The sequence below is a fragment of the Bos mutus genome, chromosome 5 (genome assembly GCF_027580195.1).
Source record: "Bos mutus isolate GX-2022 chromosome 5, NWIPB_WYAK_1.1, whole genome shotgun sequence".
NCBI lineage: Eukaryota > Metazoa > Chordata > Mammalia > Artiodactyla > Bovidae > Bos > Bos mutus.
Window position 1 is genome coordinate 104,114,757 of NC_091621.1, and position 26,276 is coordinate 104,141,032.

Consider the following 26,276-nt stretch of genomic DNA (forward strand, 5'->3'; position numbering starts at 1 on the left):
TCACCTAACAAATTTCCAACCTTAATCATCAGAATGCTTTCATTAATGAAATGCTTCTAACGAGCATTTGGAAACTAATAATGAAGTAACAGCCAGGAAAAAAAAATTCCCTTAAAAAAAACAACAGAAATAAGTGAGATGCCATTCCAATATTTATAAATATTATAAAACTATGTATATTAACTCAGGCACTAGTAGGGGGAAAAAAGATGTAGGCAAAGCAAAGGAATACAATTTTGAAATGAGTAAAAGAAAAAACAGATTGTCTTCTAGATCGTCTGGGTTCACTACCATTCGGTGTCTCTGAGCTATTTTACAACACTGTCAGTTGCAGAAAACTGACAATAATGCCAAGTCTTCTTGTCTACAGAAACGCAGATTACTTCTGCCTGGCTGGAATGCAATTAATCACTGCCTTGTTCATTGACCAGTTTCTGCATCTTTTTGTAAGTTCATTTCAGCATTCCTTTATCACACATAAACACGTGGCTCTGAATTCTTTAACAGTGGTTAGTAGCTTACCGCTTTCCACTGTAAAAGGTCAGAAATACAGAAATGGATGCAAAAGCATATTAAAAATTTAACATGATTTGGGTGGCATTAAAATTAGTAGAAAGGATGAGATTATTCAACAAATGGTACTGATACTGTAATTATCAGATAACATTTAGGGAATATTAGCTAGGTACCAATCAGTATACCAAGTGCTTATATGAAAATACAACTCATTTTACAGGTAAAGAAACTGGGGCACAGAGAAGATAGGTAACTTCCAAGATCACACACCAGAAATAGAAGAAATCCAGGTTCAAACCCAGCTGTCTTTTACCAAAGAGTATATAATCTTGGAGAGTTACAAGACACAAGCAACTCATTTGAATCTACGCTGCACTTCTTACAAAGAAATAAACCCTCAGATCAGATCAGATCAGTCGCTCAGTCGTGTCCGACTCTGCGACCCCATGAATCGCAGCACGCCAGGCCTCCCTGTCCATCACCAACTCCCAGAGTTCACCCAGACTCACGTCCATCGAGTCAGTGATGCCATCCAGCCATCTCATCCTCTGTCGTCCCCTTCTCCTCTTGCCCCCAATCCCTCCCAGCATCAGAGTCTTTTCCAATGAGTCAACTCTTCGCATGAAGTGGCCAAATTACTGGAGTTTCAGCTTTAGCATCATTCCTTCCAAAGAAATTCCAGGGCTGATCTCCTTCAGAATGGACTGGTTGGATCTCCTTGCATTCCAAGGGACTCTCACAAGAGTCTTCTCCAACACCACAGTTCAAAAGCATCAATTCTTCGGCTCAGCCTTCTTCACAGACCAACTCTCACATCCATACATGACCACAGGAAAATCATAGCCTTGACTAGATGAACCTTTGTTGGCAAAATAATGTCTCTGCTTTTGAATATGCTATCTAGGTTGATCATAACTTTCCTTCCAAGGAGTAAGCGTCTTTTAATTTCATGGCTGCAGTCACCATCTGCAGTGATTCTGGAGCCCAAGAAAAGAAAGTCTCTCACTGTTTCCCCATCTGTTTGCCATGAAGTGATGAGACCGGATGCCATGATCTTCGTTTTTTGAATGCTGAATTTTAGGCCAGCTTTTTCGTTCTCCTCTTTCACAAGAGGCTCTTTAGTTATTCTTTGCTTTCTGTCCTAAGGGTGGCATCATCTGCATATCTGAGGTTATTGCTGTTTCTCCTGGCAATCTTGATTCCAGCTTGTGCTTCATCCAGCCCAGCACTTCGCATGATGTACTCCACATATAAGTTAAATAAGCAGGATGACAACACACAGCCTTGATGTACTCCTTTCCCAGTTTGGAACTAGTTCGTTGTTCCATGTCTGGTTCTAACTGTTGCTTCTTGACCTGTATACAGATTTCTCAGGAGTCAGACAAGGTGGTCTGGTATTCCCATCTCTTGAAGAATTTTCCAGAGTTCCTTTTGATCCATATAGTCAAAGGCTTTAGTGTAGTCAATAAAGCAGAAGTAGATGTTTTTCTGGAATTCTCTTGCTTTTTCTATGATCCAACGCATGCTGGCAATTTGAGTGTATAGATCAATGGATTTTCAAAAAGTGGACTATTTGGGCTTTCCCAAAAAAACTACAATTTTCTAGCTATTAATACGTAATAATTCCTCCCACTGTTAAAGAAAAAAGTATGAAAGATACAGCTTTTCCTAAACATTAGGTAATGTCTTATTACAATATTGATATCTATATTGTAAATGTTTGTGCCTTGAAAAAGTTTAAAGCTGTGATGTAACAAGTACTAAGTTTTACTTCATTTTCTGTCTCCTGGAAAATTCATTTTTAAAAGTTCCTTGAAGCATAGCTCACTGCTCCTCCTGCTGGAAACTGGGGCAAATCTTTCTCCAGAAAGGAAAGCAGCCCAAGAGTAAGACTTTGCTCTCTTCTATCACAGACGGAGAGTAAGAAACTGACTTTATCAGCGAGGCCCAACACGGCCTGTGTGACACAGCACAGCAAGTCCACAGCGAAGCAGCTTTGAAAAAGGTATTTTCACAAAGAAGGAAATGCACTTGCACGGCAGAAGGGGCAAGTTACTATGGGAGTGAACAGGCGCACAACCCCATACACAGCTCTCAAGGCAATGCTGTGGGTTGGGGTCCACCTGCCCACCTTCCCATCCAGAGACAGCAAATGGACGACAGCACTGATTGTAATAAACAGAAGTAAGGACAACTCAAATGTCCAACTATGACAAAGCCTTTACACAGAACGCTCTACCGGCATTTTACGACATTCATTACGCATGCTTTATTTATGCATTCAGCAGGCATGCGCTAAGTGCCTCCTCTGTGCATGGTTCTAGGAACATTACCATCCAAACCTCTGCCCTCATGCAGCTTTTTCACACTCAGGAGAAGGAAAAACAGGAACTTACAAACAGGCAGCGTAAAATGATCTCTCTATGAACACCTGTGTGTGTGTGTGCAAGCGTGCACATATTTGGTGTTGACTGCCTAGAAGATACATTAATTACAGCTTCTTAAGTCATTAACTCAAGATGGTAAGAATAAGGGCACTGCTTTCACTAATTTGTATTTTCATAACTGTTCTAAAATAAGAATACTGTCTCAGCTTGGGCAGCTGTAACAAAATACCAGACAGGGTAGCTCATAAACAACATTTATTTCTCTCAGTTCCGGAAGCTGGAAGTTCAAGATCACGGTGTCAGCCCGGCTGGGTTTGGGAGGGCCCTCTTCAGGGCTGCAGAGGGCCGACTTCTCGCTGTGGCCTTATGTAATGGAAGGGGCACGGACACTTTTTGGGGTATCTTCTACAACCTCATCCGTGAGGCCCTCATGACCCAACTGCCTCCCAAAGGCCCTCCTCCTGCCACCATCACCCTGGGCACCAGGTTCTGACCAGGAACTTCAGAGGAGGTCCAGCCACAAACATTCAGTCCCCAGCAGGTACGTTACTTAAATAATACTTAAAGTTTTTGTCACCAAGGACCTGGCTGAGTCAGAAAACCTCTCTGTTCACTCACCTCATCATCGGTGTGCTGTTCGGAGGTCAGTTTCAGCACAATCTTGCACTGATCCACAAAAGTGCTTGCGATCAACTCAGCATGGCTCAAAAACACAGGGGCGTCATCCTTGGTCAGTGGCTCGTCGCCCACTATTTTGGCGATCATAAGATCCAACAATGTAACCCTGTAAAACAGAGATGCTTACATGAATATGTAATACTGAAATTGTAGAATACTAAAAATATTTATAGAGACCATTTTAAGAGAGTACTTTTATTTTGAAATTCCTAACTTATTTCTAATGTCTACTTAGGGAAAACATATTTTTTGTGAATACAATTCATCAATTACCTATTTTTCAAAATCTTGGTTTCTTTGTTGTGACTAAGCTACAGAAATAAGCATCTTGTTATATCCATTACTTTGAGCTGTGAAATAAAATTCCACATTTTAATAATGCTGTCAAGGTAAGTTATACATCACCTACTGTGACAAGGGCAAAGTGAAGTGGGCTAACTTTTATTCACTACTTTCAGTTCAGTTCAGTTCAGTTCAGTCGCTCAGTCGTGTCCGACTCTTTGCGACCCCATGAATCACAGGACGCCAGGCCTCTCTGTCCATCACCAACTCTTGGAGTTTACCCAAACTCATGTCCATCGAGTCGGTGATGCCAACCAGCCATCTCATCCTCTGTTGTCCCCTTCTTCTCCAGCCCCCAATCCCTCCCAGCATCAGGGTCTTTTCCAATGAGTCAACTCTTCGCATGAGGTGGCCAAATTACTGGAGTTTCAGCTTCAGCATCAGTCCTTCCAATGAACACCCAGGACCAATCTCCTTTAAGATGGACTGGTTGGATCTCCTTGCAGTCCAACGGACTCTCACAAGAGTCTTCTCCAACACCACAGTTCAAAAGCATCAATTTTTTGGCGCTCAGCTTTCTTCATAGTCCAACTCTCACATCCATACATGACCACAGGAAAAACCATAGCCTTGACTAGATGGACCTTTGCTGGCAAAGTAATGTCTCTGCTTTTTAATATGCTATCTAGGTTGGTCATAACTTTGCTTCCAAGGAGTAAACGTATTTTAATTTCATGGCTGCAATCACCATCTGCAGTGATTTTGGAGCCCCAAAAAATAAAGTCTGACACTGTTACCACTGTTTCCCCATCTATTTCCCATGAACTGATGGGACCAGATGCCATGATCTTCGTTTTCTGAGTGTTGAGCTTTAAGCCAACCTTTTCACTCTCCTCTTTCCCTTTCATCAAGAGGCTCTTTAGTTCTTCTTCACTTTCTGCCATGAGGGTGGTGTCAACTGCATATCTGAGGATATTGATATTTCTCCCGGCAATCTTGATTCCAGCTTGTGCTTCTTCCAGCACAGCGTTTCTCATGATGTACTCTGCATAGAAGTTAAATAAGCAGGGGAACAATATACAGCCTTGACATACTCCTTTTCCTATTTGGAACCAGTCTGTTGTTCCATGTCCAGTTCTAACTGTTGCTTCCTGACCTGCATACAGGTTTCTCAAGAGGCAGATCAGGTGGTCTGGTATTCCCATCTCTTGAAGAATTTTCCACAGTTTATTGTGATCCACACAGTCAAAGGCTTTGGCATAGTCAATAAAGCAGAAATAGATGCTTATCTGTAACTTTCTTGCTTTTTCGACGATCCAACAGATGTTGGCAATTTGGTCTCTGTTTCCTCTGCCTTTTCTAAAACCAGCTTGAACATCTGGAAGTTCACGGTTCACGTATTGCTGAAGCCTGGCTTGGAGAATTTTAAGCATCACTTTACTAGTGTGTGAAGTGAGTGCAATTGTGTGGTAGTTTGAGCATTCTTTGGCATTGCCTTTCTTTGGGATTGGAATGAAAACTGACCTTTTCTAGTCCTGTGGCCACTGTTGAGTTTTCCAAATTTGCTGGTATATTGAGTGCAGCACTTTCACAGCATCATCTTTCGGGATTTGAAATAGCTCAACTGGAATTCCATCGCCTCCACTAGCTTTGTTCATAGTGATGCTTTCTAAGGCCCACTTGACTTCACACTCCAGGATGTCTGGCTCTATGTCAGTGATCACACCATCGTGATTATCTGGGTCATGAAGATCTTTTTTGTACAGTTCTTCTGTGTATTCTTGCCACCTCTTCATAATATCTTCTGCTTCTATTTTAGGTCATACAATTTCTGTCCTTTATCGAGCCCATCTTTGCATGAAGTGTTCCCTTGGTATCTCTAATTTTCTTGAAGAGATCTCTAGTCTTTCCCATTCTATTGTTTTCCTCTATGTCTTTGCATTGATCGCTGAGGAAGGCTTTCTTATCTCTCCTTGCTATTCTTTGGAACTCTGCATTCAAAAGGGTATATCTTTCCTTTTCTCCTTTGCTTTTCGCTTCTGTTATTTTCACAGCTGTTTGTAAGGCCTCTTCAGAAAGATCATTAGTCTGTGAAAATCAGCCACAGAGCTTAGCGATTTTCAAAACTCCTAAAACTTCACATTTCTTACAGCAGTTATTAATCCAAAATAAAACAAATAATCCCCTCAACTGAGCACAGAAGAACAATGAATAGTTCAGTATGCATTCAGATACATCTGTTTTCTCTAATTCACATACAATCCTTGAAGACAACAGGGTGCTCTGCCCACAAAGCCAGGCCTCCCACCTTCCCTGAGGAGGACGACCTCCGAGAGGCCAGAGAAGAGGCCACACAGGACGTGTGATTCAAGAGGAACTTGAAGGTCTGCCCGAAAGACATTCCCTGTAAGTTGGGATAATGTGGCAGGCATTACCGGTCTAAGAAGGCATGATCCCTAGCTTTAGGGAATTGAGCACCCAGGGGACGATCACCCAGAACAGGGTGAAGAGGAATGAGGAACAGACAGACAGGTCCTAACTGGGGGCAAGGACCAACACCACGCAGATGCTGAAGGAGGGAGAACCAGATCCTGAAGAGCTGGGTGGGGTCAGGACAGAGGCAGGCCACAGGGCAGTGGTAATCGAGGCGACCCAGGAACCGCAGGAAGGCCCTGGGGTCCCAGGAGCCCTGCTGAGGGGAGCTGCCGGCAGGTGAACGCAGACCTGCTGGCTGCCTCACACAGCAGGCTGAGGCAGTGGTGCTCCCGGGCGTCTCCTCTGCTCAGGAGAGGCGCCTCTCCATTCTATTAGGTGATCCTGAGATGGGAGAGCTAAGAGACAGGAAGGAAGAGATAGGAAGAGCTAAGATTTTGAACGAAACAAATCAGGGGTGAATCTTTAAAATATAAAGATACACACCAAGCTTGAAAAGTACCTGGGAATAAATTATACTTCATTCAATGATCCTCCTTATATTAAGTCATCTAGCAATAAAAACTTTTAAGGGCTCCCGCTGTCGGGAAGTGGGTCTAAAAACTTTACTCTGGAAGATGGGGTCCTCCCACCTGGAGTTCCCACCGAACTCTCTAACTCCCTCTGCTTCTGGCCACCATCCAAATCATCCTTCTTAGGGATTTTCTGGTGGTCCATGGTTAGGACTCCCCGCTTTCACTGCCAAGAGTCTGGGTACAAACCCCGATTGGGGAACTAAGATGCCACAAGCCACACTGTGCAGCCAAGAAAAACAAAAAACAAACAAACAAAAAGCAAAAAAAAAAAAAAAATCCCATCTTTCTCATAAAATAAAGGAATTACACATAGGACCTAGAACTTGAGTAGGAAAATTTTTTTCAGAGGCATTTATTTTGATTGTGCACTGCATTTGCCAGCCCCATCTCTATGCCAGAAAATGTGTGTGTGTTGGGAAGTACTGCAGAGTCAGGGGAAATGGGACAATGGGGAATGTCTTGTTTCTTGCAGTTGCGGGGGAACCACACTAAACACTTGCTTGAAAACATAAAGGAGCGCGAGTGGTCTAAGAGATCCATTCACCCAGTAGTGGAGGCTGCAAAACCAGAAAGACCCAGCCAGAGGCCAGAGACCGGCAGCCAGAGGCCAGAGACCGGCAGCCAGAGCCATCACAACACCTCAGTCTCACTTCCTGCAACCCGGCAATCAGCACCGGAGCTGCCTCGGGGCCCTCAGACACAACCCTCAACTCATCCCTTGATCGCTGGCTATCATGAGCTGTCTACTTCTAATTCACTTCTGATAGTTACATACTCTGTCCCCAAAATGATGAGTCCTGCTTCATAAAAAAAAAACCGATAGCAATGTACATGTGAACGATTTTACAGAAAAAATCTACAGCAAGGTTCATACTTTAACGTTATGCTTCAATTGAGGCAGTCTACAGTCTCAAGAGCTCGTGCTTGCACTGTCCTAAAATGGGTAGGTTATGAGAGGATAAGGGGAAAAAACGAGAGAGGGAGTTTTATGAGCATTCTGGGGAAGAAATGATATCTTACAATTCTGGAAATAATATATCTGCAATTCAAAGACTGACATCTCCAACAAATTCTCAATTTACATTTGAACTACTCCACCTGTATGATTTGTTGAATGGCATGCCACAAAGGCCAAAACTTTCATTAACCTGGACAACAGGCTAACCAAGATATAGGCTATTGCTGGATTAATCTCATTAATCCTGTCAAAAATTACATATATGAGAAGCTAGTACATTACAGGGAAAATGATCAATGACTCTGGCATTAGACATACTGAGCTCAAATACCACCTCAGCCACTTTTGTAACCCAGGGCAAACACCTTAACCTTAAAAGTCTCAGATACCTGATGTGAAAAAATGGCAAGAATAAAACTATTTCAGAAGATTTCTCTGAGGATTAAAGGACAGTGGTTGCATGCTGCCTCCATTCCTAAGAGTGATGCTACCTGGAGGAAAAAGTCAAGCTCACTAGAGTAGCAGTGATAATAGAAATATGCACGCAGAAACACCAATTCACTTTCACTGAGCGATGATTGCATGCCAGCACTGAGAGCTTCATGCAGATTTCAGTTGGTAACCACAACGATTTCATGGGTGCCTACCGTCACTACCCTCATTTTACAGAGGAAACAGGGTTCCAAGAGGTGACTTATCCAAAGCAGAGAGCGACATAACCAGCACAGCTGGCCTCCGCTCTTCTATCCTGTGCTATACAGATTATAACTCTGCAGACAGCTTTGCTGAAGCGCCAATACTTTGGTCACGTGATGCGAAGAGCTGACTCACTGGAAAAGACCCTGATGCTGGGGAAGATTGAAGGCAAAAGGAGAAGGGGGTGGCAGAGAATGAGATGGTTGAACAGAATCACTGATTCGTGGACACGAGTTTCACCAACTGGGAGATGGTGCAGGACAGGGAAGCCTGGCGTGCTGTAGTCCATGGGGTCGCAAGAGTCAGACACAACTAAGCAACTGAAAAACAACACGACACAGATATAAACGTGGTAGCTACACAAGCCGGTGTCCAGGAGCAGCTAGTTTAACTCAGTATCACTCCAGTTCACTGGGAAGGGGGACAAGAAAGTTGCATCAACACAGGCACTCATTTCTGCATAATCACACTCTGTGAGTTGATTTTAACCCTGTATCCAAAATATCTTCACCCAGTAATCAGCCCAAATAAACTACCAGGGTGAAGGAGTCAACTCCCCATGACAACCGTAGAACCAGCACAAGAAAGCTTCGCCTCCCGCTTACACACCCACGCCGGGGGCAGGGAGGGGCACCGTTCACCCTCAGGCCCTAGGGACCACGAGCAGGGTCTTAATGAACACCAGGCCTGCTTCACTGACTGAGCCCCCAGTGGTTTTTAATCTAACAGCCCCCAACCCGACTGGATTCTCTAGCTCAGCAGCTTGAGGCCACAGCCTGGGCATTCCTCAGTAGACCTGTTGTGTGTCCCCAACTGAGACACCACAAGTGCCCCAGAAATCTCCAGTGCAGTCCCTCATCTGAACCCCAGGACATGGAACGTGTCCTATCTTCTCAGGAATGTGTCCTGTCTTCTCAGTTCTCAGCAATGTGCCCTGTCTTCTCAGTTCTCACAGGGCAGCATGGAGCGCCACTCCAGAAGCAAGGGGCGAAGTTAATTTCATCAAACACCCCCGCTGAGAAAACCATGTCTTTTCAGTTCTGTGGGCCTGTCAGCACGGCACTCTGAAGAATCATCCATCATTGCCCAAAACAAGTCACCAGGGGACCCAGCAGCCTCTACTTCTCCACAGAGCTCTGAGCGCTCCTGCAAAGCCCCCATTCCCTCCTCCTGCCACTGAGCAAAGACAAGCCACCAGGCCCAGCAGTTCCCGCAGCGAGCTTCACCCGAACCAGCCGAGCCACGCCAGGCTCCTGGCAGCAAAACGCGTCCTCCTGGAGGATGGGATCATCTGTGGTCCACAGTATCAACAGAGTCGGCATCCTGAAGAGATGCTTCAGTAAGTATTTGGTATCAGTAGAGTTTCTCATTCCAGTAAAGTTCCAGTACTGATTCTGGCAGGTGTTAAGAATAGAGAACTCAAAAGATTCAATCTTTGTCCTTGAAGAATACATATTCCAGCAGAAAAGCAAATAATCATGACACATGTGCAGGTGAGGATGCAAATAACTTTGCCCGAGCAACTCAGGAGAGCCAAGGGAACACCAGCAGTATCTGCAAAGGCCCACGTGGACATGGAATTTTTCAGTAAACAGGCACCACCACATGACACCATCTGCAGGCGGCTGAATCTGAGGATGTGGAGGACCCTCAGATGCAGAGGCCGGTTGTAAGTTACACTCTGGTTTCCCACTGCACTGCTGGTGGGCACCGCTAAACCCTCGAGTTGCTCAAGCGTCAACCATACTTAAGAGGAATCAAATTCACAGCAACAGAAAGTAGCACAGTGGTTTCCAGGGGCTGGGGGAGGGGTAAATGGGCAGCTGCTTAATGGGTAGACTTCTCTTTTGTTTAATTTTTGGCTGCATCAGGTGTTAGCTGTGTTCTCGGGTTCTTCCTTGCTACGTGCAGGCCCTCAGGTTGCCCTGCGGCACAAGAGATCTTAGTTCCCCAATCAGGGATCGAACCTGCGTCCCCAGCACTGCAAGGCAGATTCTTGAACACCAGGCCCCCAAGGAAGTTCCCAATGGGTACAGTTTCAATGGTACAAGAGGAGACAGTTCTGGAGACTGGCTGTACAACAACGTGACTACACTTAAACTGCCGAACTGCACATTTTTAAAAGGCTACAATGGTAACTTCCGTATTAAGTGCATTTTATCACAGTTTCTAAAGACACTAAAGCCCACGTCTAGTCAAAGGTGGTATGTAAACCAGAGCTGTGACAGGAGTGAACTCTCCACATACTGAAATGGTCGGAGTGAACTCTCCACATACTGAAATGGTCTGGGTGGTCAGGCTTACTGACCAAGGGAAGCAGGAGCGGAGGCGGCGGTGGGGAGAGAGCACTGAGGTTTCCCATCCAGCGAGTGATGTTACAGTAACAAATACACCAGTGAGAAAATCCACTCAGTCACACAAGCTTTCATGCAAAAACTTGTCTAGCACCTATCATGTGCCAAGCACTGGTCAGGAAACACGGACAGCACAGAATAAAAAGGACCGAATCCTGGCCCTCACGCTGACAATCCAATGCTACTGTCGCACACTAGCCAGCAAGTGTGTGAGCAACAGAAGTACTTCTCCTTTGCAAGAAAAATGAGGTGACATCTGAGCAAGAAATCTGTACGACGCTGCAAAGCAGGGGCTGCAGTTTCTGTAATAAAAATGGGAAATGTTTGGTCCATCATCTTCACTGGGTTAGGAAATGGATCAGTTAACAAAAGATCATTTGATAGGAACATGTAAATAACAAGCTTGGATACTGAAATACAATGAAACTGTGTGTTCTTGTTTTCGATGTTCCTCACTGCAGAGCAATGTACTAATTTATAGCACTGTTCTTCACATTACTTATTTTACTTCTTTTTCTGCAGGAAAAGTATGCATATGTGGTGGGGGGGTACTGGATTTATAAATATGGCATTTAAATGAATTTTAAAAGCATGAACTTTTCCTTTTTGTTAAAGATATTAAAGAACAAAAAAACACTACTTAACAAGACTACAAAGAAATGCATGAAGATTAACTGTTGGAACCCAAATGCACTGAAAGAATTTCAAAACCACGGCAATTATAAAAATTGTGACTATAATCAAAGATTAACATTTTTTAAGGTTTTTGATCATTAGATCTGTGATTTCTGAATAAGTTTTGTTTTCCTAAGGCAACATTTCCAATCAGGTTAGGAAAAACATACGCTTTGGGGATGGACAGAGTCCTAGATCATTTTACTCGCTCCTCTGATTTTACAGGCCAGGAAACTGAAAGCGAGGTGAAAGACCGGGCCGAGGTCACCCAGACAACAGGGCGCAGGGCCAAGGTGTCACGGTCTCTGGGCTCCGCGGGCACGGCCCCTCCCACTACACGGCAGTGAAGGTCGAAGACACGTATTGATTTTCTTTCATTCTAAAGCACACACTGCAAAACTGCAAATCTACAGAGTGGATCCCGAATCCTGACAACAGGGATGTGAACAAATGAGCACATTCCACCTATAGAGCTCTAATACACAGATGCAGGAATTACTTTTATAAACGCGAAGGACAAGCCTAACATTTTGTTCTCAACGTTTTTCGATATGGCTTTACTGAATAATGGCGCCAACCTGGATTCTGCAACGCTCGGTAAATCGCTGCTGTTGTGGCTGAGCTGTAATGTTAACCAACCAATTTAAAACCATTACCGACACAGAAACATGTATTTAGAGATTTTGTGCCAACTAAGAAACCACACAGTTTTTCAGTCATGTGTACAGGATACTCTATATGGAATGCTAAATTCTCAAAACCACACTGGTTTTTGGGGTTACCTTTCTTGATTGCTCATTTTGGCATACATGGCTTTAACCAATTCCGGGCTCTTCAGAAAATGGTCTGTAATAATCAAGAACCTAAGAGAAAAGGAGGAAAGGGTTAGGTTACTAGAAACATAGTAAAACAGACAAGGCCTTATCTACTTTATAGGCATGGTTTACGCATAAAGTACTCCTGTTGAATTTCTGAGTAGCTTCAATTAATCTTCAAATGTTTTAAGAGGGTCACATACTATTTTTCCATTAGCAGTGAAAAGATAATAAAAACCCTCAAAATATTTTTCTCCAATTTTACTTCTAAAAAATTTATCCCAGTGATTCAAATTTATTCAATTCAAGGAAAGGGCCTACCGTACTTTTTACTAATATCTAAGTTACGAAATGAAAAAGTTCACTATAGTTTAAATGATAAAATGAAATTTAGCTACAAGCCCGGGTATAACAAAACACATTAAATTCTTTTAGTCAAAAGTGTAGTGTTAAGATTAATCAGAGAAAAGACATGTCCTACTCTTTCCTGAAACACATGCCGCCAACAGCCACAGATACTGGCTCGACTGTCTACTCCTGAAGTGCTGTCAGCTCGACTGTCTACTCCTGAAGCGCTGTCAGCTCGACTGTCTACTCCTGAAGCCCTGTCAGCTCGACTGTCTACTCCTGAAGCCCTGTCAGCTCGACTGTCTACTTCTGAAGCCCTGTCAGCTCGACTGTCTACTCCTGAAGCGCTCTCAAGTTACCACAAAACATCATCACTGTCAAGCACCGCATTCATCGAAACTCAGAGATCAACCTGGGGAAGCCCTGAGGCAAAGATTATAAGCATACTTCTTCAAAGTACTACTGTGACAACTAAAAAGATTGAGTAGTACTATTAATTAACTCTGAATCGTATTTACCAGAGAGTATCTGAAGACTTAAGAACTAAGGAATATACTGCTCATAACCAAGGTTAGTACTAAGCATGACAGTAAAGCATTAACTATGTTGACAAACACAGTTTAATCACTTCTTAGTAAATAACATGATAAAAGTGTACCTTTTAAGTATGATAGTCAAATGAAACATATTAACTACCATACATAGGGTTACTTCATATAAAAGCAAAACTGAAACACATATTCTATTTCTCCTATAACCTTTCAAATAACTGAACAACACTGATATAAAATATTTCTAACAATAATGAATAATATTCAAGATTCTCAATTTTCACATCAACTTTGGTAGGTCATCTAAGTGTGACAATAGAGGTTCAGCCTATCAAACCAGGTATACAAAATTGTGATCCTGAAGTTCATTCATAAACCACCTACTTGGAGCTCAAAACATCTTCCCTCAAAAACTTTCATCAAAAATGCAATGTTCCAAATACTGTGTGTAAGGGGCTAGGTCCCAGCCCCAACTCCAAACTCTAACAGTGAAGAAAGACACGTGCACAGATAGGTAATCAGAGAAAAATGCCTTCAGTGGAACACACAGACACACATCACAGACTACAGAAACAGCGGAGTTCATCTAACAAGAGGGCTGGGGTGGGGGGCGGGGCGGTGGGGCGGGAGGTGATGGATGGTGCAGGAAAATCAAGAGTCGGAGAACCCCTAGTTGAAGAGGGAAGAAGAGCATTTAAATTAGAGGCGACAAAAAAGGACTTGAAAGGCGACATGAAGGAAAGAAGGGCCGTGTGCTCTTGCTGTTGTTAAGTCACTAGGTCGTGTCCGACTCTGTGACCCATGGGCTGTAGCCCACCAGGCTCCTCTGCCCATGGAATTCTCCAGGCAACAACACTGGAGTGAGGTGCCATTTCCTCCTCCAGGCAATCTTTCCAAACCAGGCATCAACCCCACGTCTCCTGAGTCACAGGCAGATTCTCTCACCACTGAACCATCGGGGAAGCCCCATTTTCACCATAGAACTATTTAAAGGATAACAACTGTCACTCATAATTCATCAGTACCAATACAGGCAGAAAAAAGTATTCTGTCTGGACATCCATACAGACAACTGGAATTCTGTGCTACATTACCTTACCGTATATAACACTGAATGTCATAATCCTGGCTGCAAATAATATTATACACACCGAGCAATGGAGATGGAATGCCAGTGGGAGGCAGGTTTTTTCCTGACAACTCAAAAGTGGTCATTTAAATAGTTGTCAATTACCTGTTAAGTTTTTATTATGTTAGCTGCTGGGCCTGTTTTTCTAAATATAATATTACTCTCTGTTCTAGGGTACTGCACAAAGTTACAAGTAAATTCTCAACTTTCACTCAGATTTCATCGCACTGACTTTCTTACCCAATATCTGCTCCAGGGAAGAACCAAAGATAAAGACCTTCATAACCAGAAGAGATCCAAACGTGGTTAACATATTCTAAGTGACAAAATTCAAATTTGTGATTAAATTATTTTACAGAATTACTATTTCTGTAAATGCAAAAATTTTGTGGTAATATTTTATGAGGAAGGTGGGGTCCCACTAATCTGAAACATAAAATGCCACAAAGACATTTTACAGCCTGTAAGTAATACTCCAACTTTATGGAAAAACAGAACAAATTACCTTGGGAGAAGATCAAAAATACACTCCATCCAAAGCAGAAATCCAAGTAGAAAGGGCATTAGAGAAAGACATATTTACTTTACAAACAAAAAGGGCTAAAAATGGGATCCATTCCTAAGGCTTTTCTTGTTTTTTCAACATATGTTTAACTCTAACTTCTTGTTCAATTGTTGTAATTCAAGCTTTTACTCAGAACCTTTACCAGGAAAGTGACACCAACATGTCCTTAAGTAGTCGCGTGTCTACCAGGACACTTACGGCCATTCCGACTCAGGCTGCTTTTGGTGAGCTTCTACAACATCAATCGCAATATTGAGGTTTTCTTCCAGCTCCTTCATTCTTTCAGAATTCAGTGATGTGAACAAAATCATTGACGAGTAGGCAACAATTTTTCTGTCTGGATGATTTAGGCAAGATCTTCCAAATAAAGAAATCAGGATGTTAGCCCAATGATAAAATATGACAACTCATAAATGACAATAATCCAACTAACAAATTCAGTATACACTGACATTTCTAAGGATTTAACGAAGACTCACAACTTTGAAACATTATTTCTGGCAAAAATGGCAAATATAAAATCAGTCACAAAACAAAGTATCTGATATGAAAGCTGCAGTTGACTCAGAAGCAAAAAGCAAGTAACATCTGCTTAAAGAAAAAAATAAAGTGATTACATCTATAGAGCATTTAAACGCTCATTCTTATTAGAAAGAAAAATTAAAAGGCAAAAAAAGATACTTCCAAGACTATAGGCATTTCTTTAACAGTTTGAGGGACAGAATGTGCCAGGGAAAGATGATATATGGAGAACCTGGGAGTCAAAAGCCTCAGGATAACTCCTGGTTCCTCCATTTATCAGCTGTGTGACCTTAAAAGGTCAATGGATTATCAGCTGTCAATTCTATTACGGTCATGCACTATGGCAGGACTTCTTTTCATTTAAACCTCGTAATACTCTTCTGGAGGAGGTATTACCCTTTTTCACAGATGAAGAATGTGTTGACTTTACTTGCCCAAGGGCACAAAGCCAATACCTGCCAAAGCTGAGTTCAAACCTGGTTGTATCTGTCTCACAAACGCATAGAGAGTGAAGTCACATAACTTCTTTCAGTGTTTTTTGACACAAAAATGGAACACGACAGCAAGACCTCCTTGGCTTCTGTGAGCACCAGGTCTGAAACGAATGTACAACCACCAGGTAAACTCCGGCTGCCCTGTTCAGGACCTCTCCTGTGTTCCTATGACACCTGGCCTCCCCTGAGTCACATCCCTTTTTACACAATGACACGCTTCCAGGATGGGCTTTGGGGAGTAGTGGATATACCTACAGAGAAGGCAATGGCACCCCACTCCAGTACTCTTGCCTGGAAAATCCCATGGATGGAGGAGCCTGGTGGGCTGCAGTCCATGGGGTCACTAAGACTCAGACACAACTGAGTGACTTCCCTTTCACTTTTCACTTTCATGCACTGGAGAAGGAAATGGCAACCCACTCCAGTGTTCTTGCCTGGAGAATCCCAGAGACAGGGGAGCCTGGTGGGCTGCCGTCTATGGGGTCACACAGAGTCGGACACGACTGAAGTGACTTAGCGGCAGCAGCAGCAGGATATACCTAAGTTACCCTTTCTCCAATCAGCTAATTCAGAACTTGGCAAATATGAGGTGCTCAGACAGTTTTAAAGAACAAATTCTCAAAAGTGAGCGGTGTTTATTTCTATAGCTTGAATTCCACCAACTCTTCCTTCCAACCTAAGCTCAATTATTACTAACCATAAAGATTTTTTGCCTTCAACTCTAGTGACAGGAGTTTGAGAACCAGTTACCAACGCAGTGAGACAGAGAGAGCATGAGATTTACCTCATCCTAACTCTGTACAGATGAGTCCAGAAAACCTACACAATCACAGCACAGAGTTTGGGCAGCTGGTATTTAAAAAGGGTAGGCTTGGACCCCGCGGGCAGCACAGGGCTCCCGCTGCAGCTGCGCCATTCACCAATGGTTAGCATCAGCTCCGCCATTTGTCCAAACGGGGACAGTGCCGCTTGCCCTGCAGGTACACTGCTGCTGTTGTTTAGTCACTAAGTTATGGAGCCTGCCCTCTGTCCATGGGACTCTCCAGGCAAGGATACTGGAGTGGGTTGCCATTTCCTTCTCGAGGGGACCTTCCCCACCCAGGGACCAAATCCGTGTCTCCTGCATTGCGGGCGGATTCTTTACCACTGAGCCACCAGGGAAGCACAGGGGACTTACGTAGGGTGGGAAATGCACAGTAAACACCAGCTCAGGGCCTCTGGACACCAGCTGCTCTGGTGCTTACGCTGTGGCCACCACCAAAGACACCCCCTGGTTGCAGCGGACCCCGGATCAGAGGCAGGCCTCCTGCTCCTGGACAGGCCGTTCCCGTGGCCATCACCCGCCCACCTTTCATCTCAAGGCTCCGTTTCTTATGCACTAACACAGCTGATCAATGCAAAGTAGTAAATCACCAGAAACAATACCATGAACCAGCTGAGACAAACACATTGATTTCCCAACATCTTACACTTGTCCGTATCTACCAAAACGCACAGCACTGCGCTGAGCACATAAGAAATGCTCAGTTAATAAATATGTGATTCATTCATCACCCATACTTCAACGCTTTATAATTTTTTCTTTTAAATTTTTTCCTTACTAAAACGTGTCCTTAACAGTATTTACATAACCAAAACTTTTATTCACATAAAGTAAAAACTGACCCACAATGAAGAGCACAAATCTTAAGTGTACAGCCCAATAAATTACTAGATATGCACACACCTATGTGACCACCACCCAGACCAAGATACTGAACACTCAACCCAGGGGACGCCCTCACGCCTTCTCCCAGCAGCTACTGAACCCGCCACCGCCCGCCAAGAGCAACTACTGCCCTGAGTTCTATTACCAAGGTTAGCGCTTCCTGTTTTGGAACTTCATCTAAGTAGAGTGATAGAACTACAACCTTCTCAGAAGTCAGAAAAATTCTTATCAATATACTCACAAGAAGAGCTCTGGGAATGCATGCATCCAGACAACAGACTGGGAGTCTTCATTCCGGGAGGCGATGTTGCCGAGAAACTGCAGGCCACAGCGAAATGCTGAGGGTTGACAAGAGCAAAACAGATTTGTGACGAAGAGAGTCTGAACTCACTAAAATATATCCTGAAGAGAAATATTCCTCATATTATCCAACAAGAAGTTTCTGCTAGCTTCTCTCAACTGTGCAGGCCTCTCACCACAGGGAAACTTCAGGCATGACGCTAGTATGAAAACGCCTCACCAAAACAACGCATGCTGCTGCTGTTCAGTCGCCAAGTCGTGCCTGACTCTGCGACCCCACAGACTGTAGCCCGCCAGGCTCCCCTGCCCATGGGATTTCCCAGGCAAGAACACCGGAGTGGGTTGCCACTTCCTTCTCCAGGGGCTCTTCCTGACCCAGGGATCACATCCAAGTCTCCTTCATTGGCAGGTGGCTTCTTTACGGCTGAGCCACCAGGAGAGCCCTCATCAAAACAATATTCTCATACAAAAGTAACTAACTGTTAAAAAAGACTGTGACTGTAGGCACAGATTTACCTGTAATCACATTCAATATCACCGGAATATGTGTTCCAGTTGAAACAGTTACCCTTAGACTGGATTTAAAACATACATGTAAATACAAAGCTACAGAAGCACTGATGGTCAAAGAACGGTGAAAAGATACACAAGACAAACACTAGCCTATAAAGGTGGTCATACACCACTTAAAATCAGACATAGCGAACTTCAGGGCAAAAAGCATTATTCGAAGGTTTTTTAAAAAGTCATTTCAGAATTTATCAGAAAGGCATAATTTAAATTGGAATCACCTAATAACATGGTCTCAAATATATATAAAAGAAAAATGGACAAAAGTATAGAGCAAAGAGAAAAATTCAGTTAAATTCAGCAATAACAATATATTTTTCCCAGTAAATTATAAAACAAGCAGACAAAACGATCAGCATATTTAGAAGATTTGAGTAAGATTTAATAACAACCTAGTTGACATATTTAGACTATTTTAGCAAATAAAATTGCAGAATTCTGGACAAAACCCAGCATGCTGTCAAGCGCAGGCGAGGACGTGGCACGGAGGAACCCTGGCTCACTGTGGGTGGGACGAGGCTCACGCAGTCACTTCATCACACAGTCTGGTGGCTGCTTCCAAACCCAAACAAACTCTCAGCACACAACTCGGCAGTCGCACTCCGTGGAATTTACCCAAAGGAAATGCAAATTTATGCCCATACAAAACCCTGCACATCAATGTTTACAGCAACTTTACTCCTAACTGCCAACACCTGGAAGCAGCCGAGATGTCCCTTCAGTAGGCGAATGGATAAATAAACTGAGGCCCATCCAGACGATGCAGTATTATTCGGCACTAGAAAGAAATGAGCGACCAAGCTATGAAAAGGAACATTAAACACCAAATGAAAAGCCAATCTGAAAAGGCTACATACTGCGTGAGTCCAAGTCTACAACATTCTGGAGAAGGCAGAACTATGGAGACAGTGAGCAGACGAGTGGCCGCCAGGGGTTGGGGGCCAGGAGGGGGTGTGAACAGGCGGAGCACAGAGGATCTTTAGGGCAGTGAAACTTCTCTGTATGATGTTACAATGATGGACACATGTGCTACACATCTGTCCAAATCCACAGAACATATATGTGTATACATGTTATTGCTGTTCAGGCGCTCAGTCATGTCCAACTCTTTACAAGCCCACGGACTGCAGCCCGCCAGGCTCCTCTGTCCATGGGATTGCCCAGGCAAGAATATTGGAGTGGGCTGCATTTCCTTCTCCAGGAGATCATCAAATCCGCATCTCCTGCTTGGCAGGCAGATTCTTTACCGCTGAGCCACCCGGAAGTCCGTGTGTCTACATACACATACGTATGTAAGAAAAAGCACTCAAGCCCATGGGAAAACCACAAGATTGTACTACACACACACCAGACTGGCAAAAATTTCAGTTAGAGATAACAAAGCGTTCATGAGAACGCAATGCACTGGAAACTACAGGTTCTCTGAAGTCCTTTACACCCGTGAACAAAGCACATTTGAATTATTTTTGCCTGAGAACCAGCCACCAACTGCTTCCTCTTAGCTTCTCGGCCTGCTCTGCAGACATAAAGGCAGGTCTTCAGACGCCTCCTCCATCAGCTGGCCCAGCCTGCCCTGTGGGGAAGGGAGAGTTCCCCTCTGGTTCTGGGGACATCCTCTGGCCCGGCTTCTCCTGCTTCTCTGGGCTCACCTCCTGCACGAACAGCTTCTCCAGAGACGCGCTCCCGCACAGCAGGACAACCAGCAGTGTCCAGCAGCAGGAGCTTCCTCGAGACACTTCGAAGCCAGTTCCATGTCCTGGAAGCAGCCTGTGGACGATGTCCCCCTGTACCCCAGAGGGTGGGTGTCCAGCAGGTTCCACCAACATCAGCCCTCAGCGACTTCAGCACCACCACGCCCTCCACAAGGAGGCCTGGATCTCAGACCTCAGCAGGAGCGGGGAGCTCCTTCCTGAGACACTCATCTCAGCCCTGGGGCCCTGGCCGCTCCTCCTGTGTGCAATTCCTGTATTCTTCGGCATCCTCCTTACTTCTTAGTAGTCAATCCCCCATTATCTCAAGCCTTTGTTACAGTTAGTAATTCTTCCTTTAAATTTTCCCTTTTCACATTGCAATGCGGCTTCCGTCTCCTGGTTGCACCCCAGCTGGTGCAGAGATGGAGAAAAGGGCCCGGCAGCAGGGAGGAAGGGAAAGGGGAGCAAGAAAAGGTGTTGTCAGGCACAGCCTTGGAAAACACACACAGCTCAGCCCGCCAGGACCGTGTCATCAGACAAAGAAGCCAAACTATTCTTTAACAAAGAAAATTTAATATCTGGCCATTAGTTAAACTAAAAAGGCAACACTGAGGTAACAAGGAGGTTAAGGCTACAGGAAACTACCACTCACCACCCTTAACACTGGAGACCCAAGGGGAAGGGGTGAGGCTCTGAGCACCCAGGAGCCTGGGGGCTCCGCAGAGGGGGCCCAGACCTCCCTGAGCGCGGGGCCTCAGCAAGGGCTGGCTGACAGGTGTCTCAGAGGGAAAACCAAAAGGCTCCTGGGGGAAGGGAGCTAGAAAGGGGGCCATTCGAGGGAGACACGAGTGGGGAGCCGTCGCTCTCCTTCCTGCTGCCTCCACTCAGCCACGAGATCCTCCGCTGGCTGAACCTCACAGAACACGGAGGAGACACGAGTCTGTGGACACCGCTTACCCCAGCAACCCTGAACGGCACAGATGGCTAAGCTCAAAGCTGCGCGACGACAGTCTCGGAACCAGAGCAACGCCCAACACTGGACAATCACTGATGCCACTCGCACTGTGCTTAAGTGCTTTATTTACATAGACTCTTATTTACTATAACTTCCACCATGTGGCAGGGATCGTCATCTCCATTTTCTGGGTGAAGACACGGAGGCACAGTGGTCAAGCACATGGCCCAGGTCAGCAACAAGCCAGGGCCCTGGTCCACAATGGCTGCCGCCCCGGACCGCACACCCAGGAGGACAGACAGCCGGCCACTTCCCACGGGCACCCGACCCCGGTGTGTAGTCTGCAGTCGCAGACACTGCTGTGGACGCCTGGCCGCCCACCCCTGCCCCAGCCCCGCCTCAGCTCACACCTGAGACCGAAGGCCAGTGCCTCACGGGCCCCAGCTCCACCCGCCCGGCACCCATGCTGTGGGGTCAGCGCCCACAGCCTCCTGTTTGCTGTTCTTGTAGTGGTTCCTTCGGGGCCAGGGCGGCCCATACAGGCAGAGTGGAGGGTCGAGAGCCCGAGTGAAAACAGAGCGGGACACTCCTGAGGAAGGAGCACAGGCATGAACACAGCCTCCAGAGCCGAGGCGGGAGGCCAGAGGCGACAGTGCCAAGAGGCACGCGCTGTTTCCTAAGAGCGGACGCCTGCGTTCTGTCTGCATCATCCCACTGAACCCCACAACACCTCCATAGCCTCGGGGGCGACAGCCTCCCCCTGTGCACAGTCACCAGAGCTCGGAAGAGCGGGTCACCAGCCCGGGCCACCAAGCCCACAAGTGGCAGGAGCAGGACGGGTGAGAACAAGCTGCAGCTCCTCCCAGGGATGGCGACCAGCTCGTCGGGAAGGAGCCACAGGAGAAGCTGGGATGAAACCAAGGCCCTGCTCCCTTAATGGAAATCCCGCCAGGCAGCAACCAGGGGACATTTTCAAGGGCAGAGGACTTGCAGGCTTCCACCCTCCTAGACCCCTGCTCTGCTGGGCATGCGGGGCTCTGTCCTCAGGGTCCCGAAACCCAGGCTTCCCTTCAAAGCCCGTCGCTGCTGCTCTAGCACCTCAGAGGCAGAGCAGCTGTGAAGATGGAGAAGGCCGAGGCGTGTGAGCGGTCCGTGCTAGTCACTTATTCAGAGTAACGCGACTTTGGCCGCTCAAAGCAGAGTTGCGAAACTGTGGGCAAAAAGCAAAACACTGAGATAAAAAAAACTATGCAAACAAAATGCTGAAGCAAGACCCTCAAAACTGAATTAAGTTAACATTTAATCTAAAATAAAGCAGGACGCAAGACTGCAAGCACACGTTCACACCCTACTCACAGACACTAAGATGACTGAAAAGCAGCGTCTAACGCAGCCTGCACAGATGACGACGGTTATTTTTCTTCTCATTTTTTTGGGCTTTTAAAAATTACTCTCTAAGTCCGCCAAGAAGAGTGCCTGACTGACTAATGACCGGCCATGGGAGGGAAAAAGGGTGCTGGCATACATTATGTGTCAGACTTGGACAAAAAGATAAATTCTTATAGAAATTAAATAAGGAGAAATTACTGGACAGAGGGATGAGCCAGGGAATAAGTCCCGTTTCTCTGGGGTTTTTTTTTTGCCTAATCCTCTTTGGAATCAGATGAAAAACTGTTTTGATGATAACTCCAGAGATGCATATTAAGGCCTTGTAAAAATTTATTTATTTAAAAATTACTCTATAATAAAATTTTATAAAATGTTCATAATAAAAAAAATCATTTTAATCTTGTCATAGTTTAAAATGACATTAATATTTCTTCTGAATATTTCAGAATATTAACACTGAAATCCTTGTAAAATTTTAACACACACAAGAAGAGCCAACAATATAAGTTAGTCTGAAAGCCAACGAACCCAACAACTCATGAGGCAACTAAAAATTAGCTCTCTGAATCAGAACACAATTCTGGGAAGGAAAAGGTTTAAAGACATGCTAGAAACAAGAAAAGAAAACTCAAGGCAAGTACAAATGACAGTTTACTTTTACCAAACAGCTTATCAACTGATCTTTATGTAAATATTGCAAATGTTACAAAGCCCCTCAAAAAGCCCAACATTATTTTTATAGATTAGGGAAGAACAAAAGGCCAAAAACAACACCAATAACTCAATTAAAATAACTCATGCCTGTGTTTACATAAAATTTGATGAGCATAAGATATTCGTCACACCACTGCAATTATTCTCTGAAAATAATACTCTAAATATTATTTTGACAACGTAATTATAGTTCTTACCTCAAGAGCGGTAACAAAACTCTGGCACCAATATCCAGCTAAAAATCTATGAAGAATAAGGTTCTCACAGAAAAAGAATCAAAAGAGAGTACAGGCGCTGCATTAGGAGCTAGAACACTTTTTAAAAAAAGATTTTATTAGGTTTGAACTTACGCACTACAAAATGTGTTTAAGTTTCATCGTGGCACCAAAGTTTCGTTCTTGAATCCAAATAAGACTCATTAACTTCACTGGCTGCCTCTTTCAAGAAGGCATGAGAAACATCACTTCCATTCCCCTCCCTGCCTCAGTAATATCCTTCCAACTCCACTAATAAACACAAGTTATCTACTTGAAATTGACACAACTGAAAAACTAAAGGAGACCTAAACAAACGCAAGAGATGTCCCACACTCATGGGCCAGAACACTATCGTTAAGGTGGCAGTTCTCCCCAAGTGGGTCTACAGATTCAACGTAACTCCTAGTATCCACAATAAACAAATAGCTCTCACAACCTGACAACGAAATTTAACAGCCCAATTAAAAACTGGGCAAAGAATTTGAATAGACAGTTCCCCAAAGATTTATAAATAACCAAAAAGCTCATGAGAAGATGTCCAACAGTGTCAGTCATTAGGGAAACGCACATCAAAACCACAGTGAGATGCACTTCACACCCACGAGGCTGACTATAATCCAGAGAAAGGAAACAAACGTCAGCAAGGATGTGGAGAAACTGGAACCCTGCTGGTGAAAATATAAAAGGAAAAGTTTGGCAGTTTCTTAAAAAATTAAATATAAAATTGATGTACCAATTCCACTCCTAGGTATATACTCAAAAGAACTGAAAAAAACAGGCACTCAGATAAACACACGTACACGCATGTTCGTGGCAGCATTATTCTAAATAGCCAGAGTGGCCCAAGAGTCAAACCATGGAAACAATGAATGAACAGATGGACAAAAATGTGGTCTGTGCATCCAACGGAATATCACTCAGTCATAAAAATAAACGAAGCACTGACACACGCTCAATGTGGATGAACCTCAAAAAACATTATGCTAAGTGAAAAAAGCCAGACAAGAAAGGTCACATAATTCTATGATTCCATTTATACGAAAAATCCAGACTTGGCAAACCCAGAGCGACAAAATGCAGAATGGTGGTGGCCAGGAGCGGGGAGTGGGAAGCAAGCTCTCAGGGGATGAGAACCTCTCAGTCAGACAGAGGCGGTGGCTGTACAACACTGTCAATGCACCAAATGCTACCCAACTGTTCACTTTCAGGTGGTGAATTACATTACGGGAATGTCCCAGCAGCAAGAAACGCATTAATTACTGATACAACTGCAACTACCCGGACTGTGAACAACTCTCAATGCGCCGTACGTAAAACAGGTCTATAAAGATGGACTCTCTCTGACTGGTAAATATCAACGAACAGCCAAGCCACCAACCAAATGACTAACTTATTCATCAATGACAAACTAGTTCATTAACAGTTTTGGAAACTGGCTCCTCAGATTTTTCTGTTAGATCATCTATCTGCTTCAGGGAACAGAAAACTGATCCTGAGAAGAAGGAACAGAATAATCTTTTATCCTATACTGTAAACACCAAGTAACCGATCTTCCGCAGCCACTGAGGGACCGTGGAGAACAGGAGAGCACATCCTATTACATGCGGACAGACGGTGGAGCGGAGGGCAGAAAGCGCTGGGAGGAGAGCTGACCTCTGAGTGGGCGAGTGGGGACGGGATCCTAGCACCGTGGAGGAGGCCGGCTCCTCACTAATAGTTATTTAATCACAGCGTGTGTGCAGCTTCCTCCGGGCATCTTATTTAGGAATCCATCATTATGAGAGAAGCCATCTCCTGCCCACCCGAGTTCCTCAGCTCTGTCAGGGACATACTACCCACCACATCATACTTCACAGCAATTACAAAACGTAGTACATTCTGAACTCCCTGTCTGAATTACCACACCACAGTCCGACTTCAAAAATAACTGCCTTTCCAGGCAAGGGAGTGAAATCTGTATTTTATTGCTGATCTTTAATCCTCTAATTTGAGCTCTGAGGCTTTTGCTTTATCATAAAATGGAGCTATGAAAATACCTTTAAATACATAACATTTTAAAACACGTTACAACCTAATCCTACACCCTGCCAAATTGAGAATACTCAAGAAATTACTGCTGTTTCAAAAAACTTAGAGCAAACACTTTGTGTACAAATTCTTGCATGATTTAATTAGTTCAAAAAATAATTACCGGGCCTTTCCTGGTGGGCCAGGGCTTAAGGCAAGACCCCAAGCTTCCAATGCAGGGGGTGCCAGTCTGATCCCTGGTCAGGGAACTAAGGTCCCACATGCCATGTGGTGTAGGCCACTCCCCAAAAACTTTAAAAATCAAAAACAAATAAGTAAATAGTTACAACATCCCAGAGGAAGAATACTAAATCAAACAGAATGATGCGGGAATCTTAACAAATGCGTCTTAAATGAAAATACTAAGACATCACAGGAGGATGAGAATTATGCCAAGCCAGGCAGCACCTCCAGCAGCTCACTTAGCCTGTCTCCCATGGGCCTCGGTTTCCAGGCCTGTGCAGAAAAATGATCAGCTCAAATCCTCTCTCCACCTTCCCACAGCAGCGTCCCACTAACACACACAGAAGTACACTTCACTTTATGTAAGCATAGGCATTAAGAACTGTGTATAAATTAACTTATAAATCAAATCATATTTTAAATACAGCTGGAGATTTCTCATTTAAAAATAATGACTCATTGAA

General features: G+C 44.4%; 1 protein-coding gene across 1 annotated transcript in view; it reads right to left on the bottom strand.

Moving 5' to 3' along the window:
- ATXN10 (ataxin 10) overlaps nt 1-26,276 on the bottom strand; it is a 138,144-nt gene that overhangs the window by 79,220 nt on the left and 32,648 nt on the right. Inside the window, exons 4-7 of the mRNA XM_070371444.1 lie at nt 17,928-18,024; nt 15,161-15,319; nt 12,337-12,417; nt 3,522-3,687 (exon numbers count right to left, since the gene is read on the bottom strand). Of these exons, the coding sequence (XP_070227545.1) occupies nt 3,522-3,687; nt 12,337-12,417; nt 15,161-15,319; nt 17,928-18,024 (503 nt within the window). The remainder of the gene's footprint in view (nt 1-3,521; nt 3,688-12,336; nt 12,418-15,160; nt 15,320-17,927; nt 18,025-26,276) is intronic.